Raw genomic sequence first — 15958 nt, forward strand, 5'->3', positions numbered from 1 at the left:
CTGCATCATGTGCATTTCCATAACCAACACCAGTTCCCCCAGCAACTAGAAAACCACTATTGCCCATTCAGCAATTCCTTACAAAAATCCACTGTAGCCCTTAGAAAATATTAAAATTCGGATAGATAGTGGCAAGATGACAAATATATTCCCATCGAGCGCAAAAGGCCACCGGAAATGGGCTATATAAGCCCACCATCCGCCTCGCCTCTGCCAAGTGCTCAACCTCCCACGCTCCCCTCCCCCGGAAGAGAAACCCAGAGCCAGAGCAGAGCCAAACCCCCGAGAAACCTGTGCCCCGCCACGTGCTCTCTCAAGTAGCATCGCGCATGTCCGCCATGGCCGCCACCGGAGCAGCGCTGCGGCTTCGCCTCCTGTTCCGGATGCTGCGGGTCGGGGAGCTCATCGCCCTCGCGGCGCTCCTCTCCTGGTCCTCCTCCCGCGCGCCGTCCGTGGCCGCCGCCGCGATGCGCGTCGCGGGCTCGCTCCTCTTCAGCCCGCGCTTCGTGTTCGTCCTCGGCAACGCCATCGTGCTCCTCCTCCTCGCGCTCTCCAGGCGCGAGCGTGTGGAGCCGTCCCCGGCCTCCTCCTCCTCCTCTGTCGTCGGCGCTGGTGTGGAGCAGAGCCAGACCCCCGCGGTCAGCTTCGATTCGTTCGCCGTACCAGCGACGCCGACGCCGATGCCGACGCAGGCAAGTGAAGCGCCAGTGGTGGCGCTGCCGGCGATGGCGACGGTGCCGGAGGAGGAGGAGGAGGTGGTGAAGCCGGTGGTGTCGGTGACGACGCGCGCCGTGAGCAAGGCCCGCGCGCCGAGGCGGACCCGGTCGGAGAAGATGGGCCGGCGCGGCGAGCTTTCCAGGCGGTCGGCGTCGCCGGAGCCGCTGCCGCTGATGCGGCGCTCGGAGTCGGACAACGGGCGCAGGCGGCGGTCGTCGGTGACGGCGCGGGACGTGGCGGACGTGGGCGTGGCCCGCGGGTGGGCCGGCACGGACGACGCGGAGGAGTTCCGGCGCACCGTGGAGGCGTTCATCGCGAAGCAGACGCGGTTCCGGCGCGAGGAGGAGTCCATGGCCGGCACGCTCGTGGTGGTCGAATAAGTCGATCGCGTCGTCTCGTCGGTGATGGTCCGGGGGTTGGTCGGGACCTGGTCGGAGACACTGTCAGTCACTATGTGCAAAGTACATAAGGAGGAGGAAGAAGAAGCTCTCGTCTCGTTGCCTCGCTCACTAGTCAGTCACTAGCTAGCTCAGCTAGGAGAGTTCGGTCATGGCCATGGGCACGCCTTCTTTTCTGGCGAGGCACGCACGGGCATGGCAGAGTGTGTGCGCATGGGACGGGAGCGACGTGGTTTTACCCCGGCCGTCGGATCGCGGATCGCCGGGATCCGACGGGCCGGGGTCGCTCGTGGTGCTGAATTTACTTACTGTAGCGGACGGAACCATGGGCTGAAGATGTCTCTCTCTTTTCTGCATCGCCGGTTCAGAAAACTTGAAATAAAAAGTACTCCCTCTTCCCTCTGTAAAGAAATATAAGACTTTTTAGATCACTGCAGAGGGGAGTGAATATATCTAGTAGAAGCGGTTTGGTTTGTGATTCGGAAGGGAACATGGTAAATCTGCATTTTTTTTGCTTTTCGACGATCTCTCGGCCCTTTTACACGTCGTCTCGACCAATTCCGATGTTGGTCGAAAATTCAAAAGCAAAAAAAGGGTGCAAAAAGTGTGCGTCGGGCGGGGCTCTCCCTGCCTCCAGGATAAACTCGGGGAAACTGGAACGAACGGCAGAGTGCCACACGACGGATCGGAATCAGATGCCATGCCGTCGCCACTGCCATCGCCATTGCCAAGCGGATGGATAGACTCGGCGCCACCCGTAAAGCGCGAGGCCAAAACTTGCTAGCGAGAGTGTGGAACATGGGACGACGATCTTGGCTGAGGACGCTCCGCGCGCGTGGGAAATAGGGTAGATGTAGCCCCCTCCGGCCAAAGCGGCGGCCATGCAGGTGCAGGAGCTCGTCGTCGTCGTCGGGTCGGGTCGACGCGACGCGCGGAGCGGACGTGACGCGCACGGGGCGTGCGCAGATCGGCAAGGCGCGCGCCATGGCCCGATATGTCTCGCCCGCCCCCTTGGTTTCCTCTCCATTCCGTGGCCGCTGGCTGGCTGGCTGGCTGGCTGGATGGATGTCCTCCTAGGTAATAGGGCCGTAGGAAGTGCCGAAGTGACGGCTCGGCCCCGGCCCCGACCCGTCGGCGTCCGCGCGCACAGCGCCGGCGGCTTTCTTTCTTTCTCTCTTTGCGTGGAGTGTGCGAGTTCTCCCGAGCGAGCGCCCGCCCGTGCACACCCACTGTTCCCTCGCCACTGTTGGCCCGCTCTGGGGCCCCGCCTCGACGCTGAGCCTGCGCGCACCCAACCGAACCAGCCACGGAATCAATTCCTCCTCCACGCTGAATAGTCGATCGTGTTCCCGTCGCTCCTGCCGCGCTGCGGTTTCCGGCTCCTGATTATTCGCCTCTCCGTTGCCCCCCGCCCGGATAATGGATCGTTTCCCGGCCGGAACCCACCACCGAGGGAATTAGAACAACTCTAGCAGACCTTGCATCCCGCCCCGACCCGTAAAATAACCGCCAAAATGCGGGCCGGGGTGAAAAAACCCGCCCGATCAGACCCCGCATCCCGCCCCGGCCCGCAAAAATTTTTAGGGGGCGCGGCAAAATCCCGAGCCCAATCCGGAAAAACGCGGGTTTCCCCCTCGCGGCTGCGGTGCCCTGCATATAAGCGGAAGCGGTTGGTGGGGGGACATTTCATCCCGCGTTTTCTCCCACCAACCACCTTCCTCTCCCCTCTCGCGCCGCCGCCGGCCGCCGCCCAAGATTCCGGCGACAACAGCCGGCAGGAGCACGCGGGAAGGCCGCCATGCGCACGAGGCCTCCCCCCTCCCCCCTGCATCGGCGGGCCGCCGGATTTGCAGATCTGCGGTAGTTCATCGCGGGCCGCCGGATTTGCAGATCTGCGGTAGTTCATCGCGGGCCGCCGGATTTGGCTTTTTCCGGCCGCCGGTTGCTGCCCCAAGCTATGGAGTGGTCGGGGAGCCTCTCCCACAGCCCAGGCATCGCCGCATGCAGGTGCGAGTTCGTCCGCCCGCCGTCGCCGAAGGTTTGCGGGCATGGACTCGTCCGGCCGTCCACCGGGCTCGGCGCTCGCGCAACGTCTTTGTGGCTTGCCGATGCCGCTCATAGAGTGTGACGACTGCACGCGGAAAGTGCTGCGGCTCACTTCGAGCACGCCGAAGCACCCCGGATGGGTGTTCTTCAAATGCGAAAACGACGGGGTACGTGCACAGTTCATTCTTTAGCTAAACTGCGGTGGCTGACTTCGAGCTTGCTCATTCTTTTGTGTAGGACGAAGGATGCTCATTTTGGTTTTGGGAAGGGCAATACATTGATTTGTTGATAGAAAGAAATTTAATAGATGTTAGTGCACTCCTTGGTACAATCGAAGGCAATGATGCGGCTGCATGTGCAACTAGAGGGGAAGCAACATCTACTTCTTCCGAATCAGAGATGAAGAAAGAAGAATGCAAAATCAAGAATCCACAGATCAACAACGAATGCATGGAGAAGATATTAGTCCAACTAGTGGGAGCAGTTATGGAAATTGAAAATCTTCTAAAATGCATTCTTGTAGTTCTTGTTTTCTTTGGGCTTGCTATTCTAGCAAAGATTTGGTAATGCTTTTTGTATCCGATGTTGTCATAAAACAAAGCAATGCAATATGCTAAATCAAATTGAGTTGCAAATTTAAGTTTTGCGGGCCGGGAGTAAATGCGCCAGATCAAACGCCGCAACCATAACCTGTAAAAAACATATTCTGGGAATATCCTTTTTTATGGGTCCATTATGCTGGGTCTGCAACTGCGGCCGTCCGCGCCGACCCGCAAAGACGTTTTTCCGCGAACTGCAAAACCGTTTTGCGGGTCGGGAGGATGCGGGGTCTACTAGAGTTGCTCTTATGCGATTGTTCCTCCTCCTGCCAAATGCAACCCCGAGGATTTTGTTTCTCAAAGCGGCTGGAAAAGTTTTGTCCTGCAACAATGGTGGCCAAGCCACTAATAATTAAAGGAAACCCAAGCAAAAAATGGCTTTAAGAAAAACACAACACAAATGCAGACACTTACCTACATGCATGTACACTTATTATTTATTCTTCGTGAATACGCAAAGCTTGCGTATCATTTGAACGATACAAGAAGAAAAAGTGATTACAAGGTATGATACAACACATGGAGCGAACACTATAGGATAGGAAGGAACGGCGTGGTGCCAAGAGGCCGGAGCACAGAGAAATGATGCTTAGCCCAAACATAGGGAACAACACGACAAAACTCTACCCGCTCAAGCCAAATAAAGACAACCAACAAACCCAACTCCACCATGGGGGGCGGCACGAGCAAACAAAACAACGCCTTGACGAAGGGGAACGAACGACGTCAAAGACGCTGTCATCGTCTGTTCCGGAACCTTGGGTTTTCGCCCCGCTTTATATGTAAAGCAACAACCACCAACGTACGAAACCGATACAAACCACAACACACCACACGAGACCCACACTCGCCCATGATAGGATACATAGGTGTCAAAGGGCTACAACAGCAACACACCGAAAGACTCGACGTAGACTACAAAGGAAGACATCAAGCATCACTACAGAGCCGCCGCCGCCCTACCGACGAAGGTATCGCGAAGAGTTGAAGTTGAGAATGGACGAAACCTTGCGCTTTAAGACGGTGCCTTCGGGAAGGACACGACACCACAACGCCGCCACCGCCCGATCCAAAGATCAGATTTTCATCCGAAGCACGACGAAGGGAGGAAGCAATCACAACGGAGACTTCGGGAAGATGCCGACACCCATAGATGAGTACTCCAACTTTGACATGGGCGAGAACTCCGAAGCCGCTAAGAAGGCAACCGAGGATGTTAATGTCACCGCCGACCTGGCCAACTGGTGCGTATAATCCGTTTATCCCTTTCCTGTTTGTTCCTACGATTGGCTGCACTTGTTGTTTACACCAATGTACTATCTATTTGTATCTGTTGTATGCGTACTACGTGATCACGTGGTTAAATATCCCTACGAGATTAATACTGCATATGTCATTATCATGATTTATTTCTGGACTAAACCAATCAAAAAATTGCTAATTTATCCAACAGGAAGATTCCCATGTTACAAACCAAATTCAATCATGCCGGGCAGAATGGGACAATGAGTCAAAGGACTTGCTGTCTACAGTGGACGGGGTACTCTAATGGCACACTTATGCTCGCCCGCCGTTCGGATAGACCATTAGGTGAACCACGCTAATCATAGGTGATGGGCAAACTACTTCACTGATTCAAAGAGTAAGGCACTTCTTCTAACAAAATCTAGCAGACACCTCCATTAGATTAGATACTCTATTAGCCATACACAAGCAGATTAATCAGCTCACACCAGTCCTTTTCTAACGTAATCTATTCCAGTGACTCATTGAAACAACTAGGAGGAAGAGAGGGTGGCCTTTATCCTTCGCCGGCTAAAGATTAATTAGAATGTTCCTCATTCGAGAGGTTTATTTTATGTACGCTTTGCACCTCTTTTAGCTGCTTTGTTCGATCCTCACACAATTATTTTGTTCTTTGTTTCGTCTCCACTACCGGGCATACTATCCACTAATGTTTCTAGCCCCCTTTGGCTAGTCTGATTACAGTAGATTATGCCACCACTGCACTGCTGCTGGTTCTCTCCAAGTCCATCATCCATGGAATGATTCTCCTTGCGTGGCAGAGACAAAAGCAGGGTCAACATCCTCCCCCAAGCCCATGTTCCAGACAAATAGTTTAGACCTTCTTCTCTGGACAGGAACGTTCCTGGTGTATATAAACTCTATATGAAAAAAATAGTAACTAAATAAAAATAAAAATAAATCTGAAAATATTTTTGAAATAAACTTGACCTTCATTGCACTTGTAAAAAAAATTACAAAGAAAACCCCCGTTGGCTTCAGGGCAAAAAAATTAAGGTCAAATAGATGTGAATAGTAACATGTAAATAGCAATAATTTTTGTTTTTTCTTACAAATCAACGCGGATTTTTCCTTCGCGGAAATTTATATACTTCTAGTGCAAATGAAAGTCAAGTTTATTCCAAAGAAAGTTATGAGATTTTTTGACTTTTTATGAATTTAATCATTTCCCATATCAGGTGTATATACACCCATAAACCAAAGGGCATTTCCCTTTTTCCCTGCCTTTGTTTCTACCATGGATAGGTCTCTCCCATTGTCTGAAGCTGTTTATCATGCAGCAGAGTCTGTCGTCCTTGGGGCTCCGTCAGTGTCGTGGGTAGTGGATTACTACTACTACTACTACTGACAGAAAATGGCTTTAGGAATCTGCCATGTTGGTGATATTGGCCGTTGTGTATTTGTATGTGCCTGGTGCTGGTATGGCGCCAACCTGGCCCTACATGTCCGTGTGTGATTTACTAGCAACGACTGGGAGTGTTTAATTAGCAGGCAGGCAGTTGTTGATGTCTAGTGTGTCTGCTGCTGTCGCCGCAAGGAAGATGCACATCTCAACTGAACGATGTTGGTGTTTAGGTGGATCAGTGGATGGAGCCGTGGCGCATCTGAACTTTTTGTTATACTGGAAGGAAGATGCGTCGAAAGCATTAACCATGAAAGGTGTTGCAGAGGAAAACTTCATTCAGGCTAAAGCATCATCATTCAGCTTGACAAAAAACAGAACACCGTGTTGCCGTTACAGGGAAATCAAGCAGTGCTAGTGCAATTTTTATTTTTATTTCCTTTTGCGGGAAAGTGCTAGTGCAATTTGTGTGTGCATTTTTTGGTCCACGTTTGTTTCTCTTTCCAGTGTACAATATACTGCTTTTTGGCCGGTCAATCGGGAGCCGTCAGATGCACTTTATTCGCTGCCGTCAGATCTGAGTCAGTTGACTCCTTCACCCCCCTCGAGTCCTGGACCCTGGTGAACCACCTCCATAAGAGCATCTCTAGAAGACCCTGTATAAGTGGTCAAACCTGTAAAAAAATTGCGTTTTACAGTTTTGGGCGAAAAAAGTGTCTAGAACAGAAACCGTAAAAGTGGTCCAACCCATAAAATTTTGAAGGGCCACCGCAAATGCACACCCGAAACCCTTATCTTTGGAGGTTGGAAGGCCGAATCTAGGGGGGCCCATATACCGGTCAAACCTCGTCGGAGCAAACACGCCGCCGCGGAGTTTGCCGGAATCCGCCCTAAACTCGTCGGAATTCATCACCGCACACCGGAAAAGGCCGCTAGGCGCCGCCGGTTCAAATTGGACGAGCTCGACATAGCTGTGGCCTCCCATGACCTCAGCATGGCCGCCGGAATCCTCCCGGCGCGCAGGCAAAGGGGCACGACTCGGCTGGCAATAGAGTAAGGCGCGGACGACGGAGGCGGCGGGGCGTGGCCGGCAAGGCTGGGCGCGGACGATGGAGGCGACGGGGCGTGGCCGGCGCGGTGATGGGGCACGGCCGACAGGGGCGGGGTGCGGCTGACAGGGGCGGGGTGCGGCCGAAGGGTGACGCGGCATGGCCTGCGGGCGATGGGGCGCGGCCGACGGGGTCGGACGCGACCGGCGTGGCCGGCGCGGCCGGCTAGGGGAAGGGGCGGCAGCGGCCGGACTGGAGGAAGGAGCTCTTTATTCCAGTTTTACAGTTTGTTTTACAGTATCTGTTCGGCCGCAGCTAAAATGAACCCTTAAAATGCACTTTTTCCAACCCGTATCCCACTTTTGCAGTTTGCGATTTTAAGGGGTCTGCTAGAGATGCTCTAAGAGAAACTTCCATGGGAAACATGGCGGCCGCTACCCCTGCGTCGCACAAGGTGCTCTCTCAGGCACCACCATCGGCTCCCTTCTCCGTCGTTAGTCGCAGTAATAGAAGTTCGCCAGTAGCAGCTTTTTTCACACCCCCTCTCCCCCCTGCAGCCATGGTAGCCGCCGGAATCAGCCGGCGTCGTCGCAGCAATTTCCGTCACCGCGGTCATCTGATTGTAGCTTCACCAGCGTTCGTGTCGACATGTTCATAGCAATGAACGTCATCTCTCGCAGCACCACAGTACCACAGTTGCAACTCTGTGCACCACCATTGCAACTTCCATGAAGACGCTTGCAACTTTTTTCTCTGATTGCCGATGCTAGCAGCAGCACGATGGCAGCTCCCGTGCACCCCATTGCAGCTTTCACAGAAAAACGGTTGTAGCTTTTTTCTCTGGTCGCAGCCCACCGCCATGCCCCAACCCAGCATTGAGCATTTGCCGGTTCCAGTAAAACTTCTCGCCGATTGCAGCAATTTTTTTTGTCGATTCCATTACCTTGGCGATTGCTCACCACCATGGATGTAGCAATCCCAGTCGCTTGTTCCAGCAAATCCAGGTGCCAGCTCTAGCAAAACAAAAATGCTGTCGTCGGTTGCTACCGCTGGTTGTAGCAAAACAGACGGTCGGTTCCAGCATCCCGTGTTGTCGGTTGTAGCTCCCACCCTGGCAGGTTCCAGCACCGGCGGTGAGCATCTTTGTAGAACCACCTGTGGCTAGGTTTCCAGCGCCATTGATGGCTGATTTCACCACCCCAGATGGCGCGCGGTTGCTAGGACACTCGTGGCAATGTTGCGGCGACGGCGTGAGCATAAGTCAAGCGACGAGGAGTTGTCTGGGAGAAGAAAGCGAACAGATGGAGAAAGGAGGCGGCGTCCACTGCGGAAGAGGAGAAAAAATGAGTGAAGGAGAGCACACGTGAAGAGATAAGGCTGACGGACCCATCTGCCTATGTGCGCATGAGCTGTTCGATCTAATTTGATCGAGTGGCTAGCGTGTGACCGGCCTGTTTCAAATTGTTTCCATTCCTGAAATACGAAAACAACATAAAACTGGCATTGGACACTGAATTAGTATATTAGTTTGCAAAAAACTTGAAAAACATTTCAAAATTTATGGATAGTAGGCATGAAACACACAAAAATTATATACATGTTGGAGACCTATCAACAATGTGCTCAACCACATGCTGCTGCAGAGACCGTCATCGGCGAGAAGCACCTGGAGCAGCTGGTGGTCGTCGGTGACACCTCAGACGTCGTCAACGGCTGCACCAGTGGCGGATCCAGCTCCGGCGGGCTCACCTTCCTCTTCTTGCGTGAAAAGCTTGCCGACAGCTTGAACCTGCGCAGTTCAAGGCTGTGGAGTCCACGACCCGCCCCATGCTCACCAAGGGCATCCCTGATCTGTTGATCATTGCGGCCTCTAAGCACTCCTGCGGGCCTCGCAAAAAAAGAAAGCACTTCCGCGGGAGCAACACGCTCATCACCTCGGCGGGGACGTCGGATGGTGAGGCCATAGTCGCCCAAAGACCAACCCACGACCATATGCAGTTGTATCACCTATATATCAATTGAATGAGATGTTCTTTATAAAATTATGTATCTAGCGGTTTCCAATGTGTTACAAACCAAATTTTATCTGACGGTGCAGAATGGGACAAGAAGTCAAGGACTTTGCAGTCCACACTGGACAGAGTACTCTAATTGCACACTTTGTTAATGTCCGCTGCATTGGAGCATGCTCGTCCGGATATATGGACGGTCGGCTCACCCGGATATATGGACGGTCGGCTCACCTACGCTAATCATAGGTGATGGCCTGATGGGCAAACTACTTCACTGATTCAAAGGCTTCCTCTTACAAAATCTAGTCAGCCACCTCCATTAGATTAGATACTCTACCGGCCATCACACAAGCAGATTAATCAGCTCCCAAACTGCTTTCATGCCAGATAGAAATATCCTTGAAGGGGTTGTCGTCTTGCATGAAACGCTCCATGAGATTCACTCAAAAAAACTAGATGGCGTTGTTTTTAATGTGGATTTTAAAAAAGCATACGATAAAGTTAAATGGCCTTTCCTTCAACAGGCTCTGCGTATGAAAGGATTTGACACGGCCTGGAGAAACCAGATTGAATCCTTTACGCAAAAAGGGAGTGTTGGGTTTAAAGTGAATGGCGATATAGGTCACTATTTCTAGACTCACAAAGGGTTAAGGCAAGGAGATCCCATGTCACCGATCCTATTCAACATAGTGGTTGATATGCTGACTATTTTAATAGGACGGGCTAAGGATGCGGGGCAGGTAGGTGGCCTGGTTCCGCATTTAGTTGACGGCGGTATCTCCATCCTTCAGTATGCTGATGATACTATCATCTTCATGGAGCACGACTTGGCGAAAGCGGGAAACATGAAGCTTCTGTTATGCTTATTTGAACAATTGTCCGGGCTCAAAATTAACTTCCACAAGAGCGAATTGTTCTGTTTTGGAAGAGCTAATGATGACCAGGAGGCGTATAAACAATTGTTCGGATGTGAGTTGGGCACGTTACCGTTCACGTATTTTGGTATACCCATCCATCTGTTGGAAATATGCCCTAGAGGCAATAATAAACAGGTTATTATTATATTTCCTTGTTCATGATAATCGTTTACTATCCATGCTAGAATTGTATTGATAGGAAACTCAGATACATGTGTGGATACATAGACAACACCATGTCCCTAGTAAGCCTCTAGTTGACTAGCTCGTTGATCAATAGATGGTTACGGTTTCCTGACCATAGACATTGGATGTCGTTGATAACGGGATCACATCATTAGGAGAATGATGTGATGGACAAGACCCAATCCTAAGCCTAGCACAAGATCGTGTAGTTCGTTTGCTCAGAGCTTTTCTAATGTCAAGTATCACTTCCTTAGACCATGAGATTGTGCAACTCCCGGATACCGTAGGAATGCTTTGGGTGTGCCAAACGTCACAACGTAACTGGGTGGCTATAAAGGTGCACTACGGGTATCTCCGAAAGTGTCTGTTGGGTTGGCACGAATCGAGACTGGGATTTGTCACTCCGTGTAAACGGAGAGGTATCTCTGGGCCCACTCGGTAGGACATCATCATTATGTGCACAATGTGACCAAGGAGTTGATCACGGGATGATGTGAGTTACGGAACGAGTAAAGAGACTTGCCGGTAACGAGATTGAACAAGGTATAGGGATACCGACGATCGAATCTCGGGCAAGTAACATACCGATGGACAAAGGGAATTGCATACGGGATTGATTGAATCCCCGACATCGTGGTTCATCCGATGAGATCATCGTGGAACATGTGGGAGCCAACATGGGTATCCAGATCCCGCTGTTGGTTATTGACCGGAGAACGTCTCGGTCATGTCTGCATGGTTCCCGAACCCGTAGGGTCTACACGCTTAAGGTTCGATGACGCTAGGGTTATAGGGAAAGTATGTACGTGGTTACCGAATGTTGTTCGGAGTCCCGGATGAGATCCCGGACGTCACGAGGAGTTCCGGAATGGTCCGGAGGTAAAGATTTATATATGGGAAGTCCTGTTTTGGTCACCGGAAAAGTTTCGGGTGAAATCGGTAATGTACCGGGACCACCGGGAGGGTCCCGGGGGTCCACCAAGTGGGGCCACCAGCCCCAGAAGGCTGCGTGGGCCAAGTGTGGGAGGGGACCAGCCCCAGGTGGGCTGGTGCGCCCCCCCACCAAGGCCCAAGGCGCATGGGAGAGTGGGAGGGGGCAAACCCTAGGTCCAGATGGGCCTTAGGGCCCATCTAGTGGGGCGCCCCCCCTCTCCTCCCCTTGGCCGCCCCCCCTTGATGGGATCTAGGGCTGGCCGCCTCCTCTTGGGGTGGGAAACCCTAGGGGGGCGCAGCCCCCTCCCCCCTATATATAGTTGAGGTTTGGGCTGCCCAAGATACACGAGAAAGTCTCCTTTTGGTGCTGCCCTACCCCTCTCCCTCCTCCTCCTCTCCCGCGGTGCTTGGCGAAGCCCTGCGGGATTGCCACGCTCCTCCACCACCACCACGCCGTCGTGCTGCTGCTGGATGGAGTCTTCCCCAACCTCTCCCTCTCTCCTTGCTGGATCAAGGCGTGGGAGACGTCACCAGGCTGCACGTGTGTTGAACGCGGAGGCACCGTTCTTTCGGTGCTTAGATCAGAATCAACCGCGATCTGAATCGCTACGAGTACGACTCCCTCATCCGCGTTCTTGCAACGCTTCCGCATCGCGATCTACAAGGGTATGTAGATCCACTCTCCTTCCCCTCGTTGCTAGAGTACTCCATAGATTGATCTTGGTGATGCGTAGAAAATTTTGAATTTCTGCTACGTTCTCCAACAGTGGCATCATGAGCTAGGTCTATGCGTAGTTTCTATGCACGAGTAGAACACAAAGTAGTTGTGGGCGTTGATTATGTCAATTCTTCTTGCCGCTACTAGTCTTATCTTGTTTCGGCGGCATTGTGGGATGAAGCGGCCCGGACCGACCTTACACGTACGCTTACGTGAGACAGGTTCCACCGACTGACATGCACTAGTTGCATAAGGTGGCTAGCGGGTGTCTGTCTCTCCCACTTTAGTCGGAACGGATTCGATGAAAAGGGTCCTTATGAAGGGTAAATAGAAATTGGCATATCACGTTGTGGTCTTACGTAGGTAAGAAACGTTCTTGCTAGAAACCTATACAAGCCACGTAAAAACTTGCAACAACAATTAGAGGACGTCTAACTTGTTTTTGCAGCATGTGCCTTGTGATGTGATATGGCCAAAAGGATGTGATGAATGATATATGTGATGTATGAGATTGATCATGTTCTTGTAATAGGAATCACGACTTGCATGTCGATGAGTATGACAACCGGCAGGAGCCATAGGAGTTGTCTTTATTTTTTGTATGACCTGCGTGTCATTGAATAACGCCATGTAAATTACTTTACTTTATTGCTAAGCGCGTTAGCCATAGAAGTAGAAGTAATCGTTGGCGTGACAACTTCATGAAGACACAATGATGGAGATCATGATGATGGAGATCATGGTGTCATGCCGGTGACAAAGATGATCATGGTGCCCCGAAGATGGAGATCAAAGGAGCAAAATGATATTGGCCATATCATGTCACTATTTGATTGCATGTGATGTTTATCATGTTATGCATCTTATTTGCTTAGAACGACGGTAGTAAGTAAGATGATCCCTCACTAAAAATTTCAAGAGAAGTGTTCCCCCTAACTGTGCACCGTTGCAAAGGTTCGTTGTTTCGAAGCACCACGTGATGATCGGGTGTGATAGATTCTAACGTTCGAATACAACGGGTGTTGACGAGCCTAGCATGTACAGACATGGCCTCGGAACACAAGCAAAACACTTAGGTTGACTTGTCGAGCCTAGCATGTACAGACATGGCCTCGGAACACAAGAGACCGAAAGGTCGAACATGAGTCGTATAGCAGATACGATCAACATGGAGATGTTCACCGATGATGACTAGTCCGTCTCACGTGATGATCGGACACGGCCTAGTTTGACTCGGATCATGAATCACTTAGATGACTAGAGGGATGTCTATCTGAGTGGGAGTTCAATAATCAGATGAACTTCATTATCATAAACATAGTCAAAAGGTCTTTACAAATTATGTCATACGCTTTAGTTCTACTATTTAAGATATGTTCCTAGAGAAAATTTAGTTGAAAGTTGATAGTAGCAATTATGCGGACTGGGTCCGTAAACTGAGGATTGTCCTCATTGCTGCACAGAAGGCTTATGTCCTTAATGCACCGCTCGGTGTGCTGAACCTCAGCGTCGTCTGTAGATGTTACGAAACATCTGACATACACGTTTTGATGACTACGTGATAGTTCAGTGCGGTTTAGAATTGTGGCACCAAGACGTTTTTGAAACGTCGCAGAACATGTGAGATGTTCCGAAGACTGAAATTGGGATTTCAGACTAGTGCCCACGTCAAGAGGTATGAGACCTCTGACAAGTTTCTTAAGCCTGCAAACTAAGGGAGAAAAGCTCAATCGTTGAGCGTGTGCTCAGATTGTCTGAGTGCCACAATCGCTTGAATCGAGTGGGAGTTAATCTCCCAGATGAGATAGTGATAGTTCTCCATAGTCACTGCCACCAAGCTAGTAGAGCTTCGTGATGAACTATAACATATCAAGGATAGTTATGATGATCCTTGAGCTATTCGCGATGTTTGACACCGCGAGAGTAGAAATCAAGAAGGAGCATCAATTGTTGATGGTTAGTAAAACCACTAGTTTAAGAAGGGCAAGGCAAAAGGGATACTTCATGAAACAGCAAGTCGTTTGCTGCTCTAGTGAAGAATCCCAAGGTTGAACCCAAACCCGAGACTAAGTGCTTCTGTAATGAGGGGAACGGTCACTGAAGCGGAACTACCCTAGATACTTGGTAGATGAGAAGGCAGGCAAGGTCGACAGAAGTATATTGGATATACATTATATGAATGTGTACTTTACTAGTACTCCTAGCAGCACCAGGGTATTAGATACCGGTTCGGTTGCTAAGTGTTAGTAACTCGAAATAAAAGCTGCGGAATAAATGGAGACTAGCTAAAGGTGAGATGACGATATGTGTTGGAAGTGTTTCCAAGGTTGATGTGATCAAGCATCGCATGCTCCCTCTACCATCGAGATTTGGTGTTTGCGTTGAGCATGATTGGATTATGTTTATCGCAATACGGTTATTCATTGAAGGAGAATAATGGTTACTCTGTTTATTTGAATAATACCTTCAATGGTCTTGCACCTGAAATGAATCTCGATCGTAGTGATACACATGTTCGTGCCAAAAGATATAAAATAGTAATGATAGTTCCACATACTTGTGGCACTGCCATTTGAGTCATATTGGTATAGAACGCATGAAGAAGCTCCATGTAGATGGATCTTTGGACTCACTCGTTTTTGAAAAGATTGAGACATGCGAACCATGTCTATTGGTATATATGCATGAAGAAACTCCATGCAGATGGATCATTTGGACTCACTTGATTTTGAATCACTTGAGACATGCAAATCATACCACATGGGCAAGATGACTGAAAAGCCTCGTTTTCAGTAAGATGGAACAAGAGAGCAACTTGTTGGATGTAATACATTTTGATGTGTGCAGTCCAATGAGTGCTGAGGCATGCAGTGGATATCGTTAAGTTCTAACTTCACAGATGATTTGAGTAGATGCTGAGTGTATTTACTTGATGAAACACAAGTCTGAATTATTGAAAGGTTCAAGTAATTTCAGAGTGAAGTTGAAGATCGTCGTGACAAGAGGATAAAATGTCTGTGATATGATCATAGAGATGAGTATCTGAGTTACGAGTTTGGCACACAATTAAGACATTGTGGAAAGTGTTTCACAATTAATACCGCCTGGAACACCATAGTGTGATGGTGTGTCCGGACATCATAGCTGCACCCTATTGGATATGGTGCATACCATGATGTCTCTTATCAAATTACCACTATCTTTTATGGGTTAGGCATTAGAGACAACCGCATTCACTTTAAAAGGGGCACCACGCAATTCCGTTGAGACGACACCGTTTAGAGAAACCTAAGTTGTCGTTTCTTAAAAGGTTTGGGGCTGCGATGCTTATGTGAAAAGGTTTCAGGCTGATAAGCTCGAACCCAAAGCGGATAAATGCATCTTCATAGAATACCCAAAACAGTTGGGCATACCTCCTATTTTAGATCTGGAAGCAAAGGTAATTGCTTCTAGAAACGAGTCCTTTCTCGAGGAAAAGTTTCTCTCGAAAGAATTGAGTGGGAGGATGGTGGAGACTTGATAAGGTTATAGAACCGTCACTTCAACTAGTGTGTAGCAGGGCACAGGAAGTTGTTCCTGTGGCACCTACACCAATTGAAGTGGAAGCTTATGATAGTGATCATGAAACTTCGGATCAAGTCACTACCAAACCTCGTAGGACGACGAGGATGCGTGCTACTTCAGAGTGGTACGTGATCCTGTCTGAGATATCATGTTGTTGGACAATACTGAACCT

The 15958-nt window shown here is 50.2% G+C and overlaps 1 protein-coding gene across 1 annotated transcript; it reads left to right on the forward strand.

The window, feature by feature from the left end:
* The first annotated feature begins 225 nt into the window (after positions 1-225).
* LOC123177710 (uncharacterized) lies at positions 226-1595 on the forward strand. The gene has a single exon (XM_044591296.1). It carries the CDS (start codon positions 330-332, stop codon positions 1095-1097), a length of 768 nt encoding a protein of 255 aa, XP_044447231.1. The 5' UTR covers positions 226-329; the 3' UTR covers positions 1098-1595.
* The last annotated feature ends 14363 nt before the right edge of the window (positions 1596-15958 follow it).

This window comes from Triticum aestivum, chromosome 1D (assembly GCF_018294505.1).
Source record: "Triticum aestivum cultivar Chinese Spring chromosome 1D, IWGSC CS RefSeq v2.1, whole genome shotgun sequence".
NCBI classification, from domain to species: domain Eukaryota; kingdom Viridiplantae; phylum Streptophyta; class Magnoliopsida; order Poales; family Poaceae; genus Triticum; species Triticum aestivum.

Excerpts from the sequence above, each read along its gene's own strand:
- LOC123177710 (XM_044591296.1), top strand. The coding sequence starts at position 330 with ATGTCCGCCATGGCCGCCACCGGAGCAGCGCTGCGGCTTCGCCTCCTG.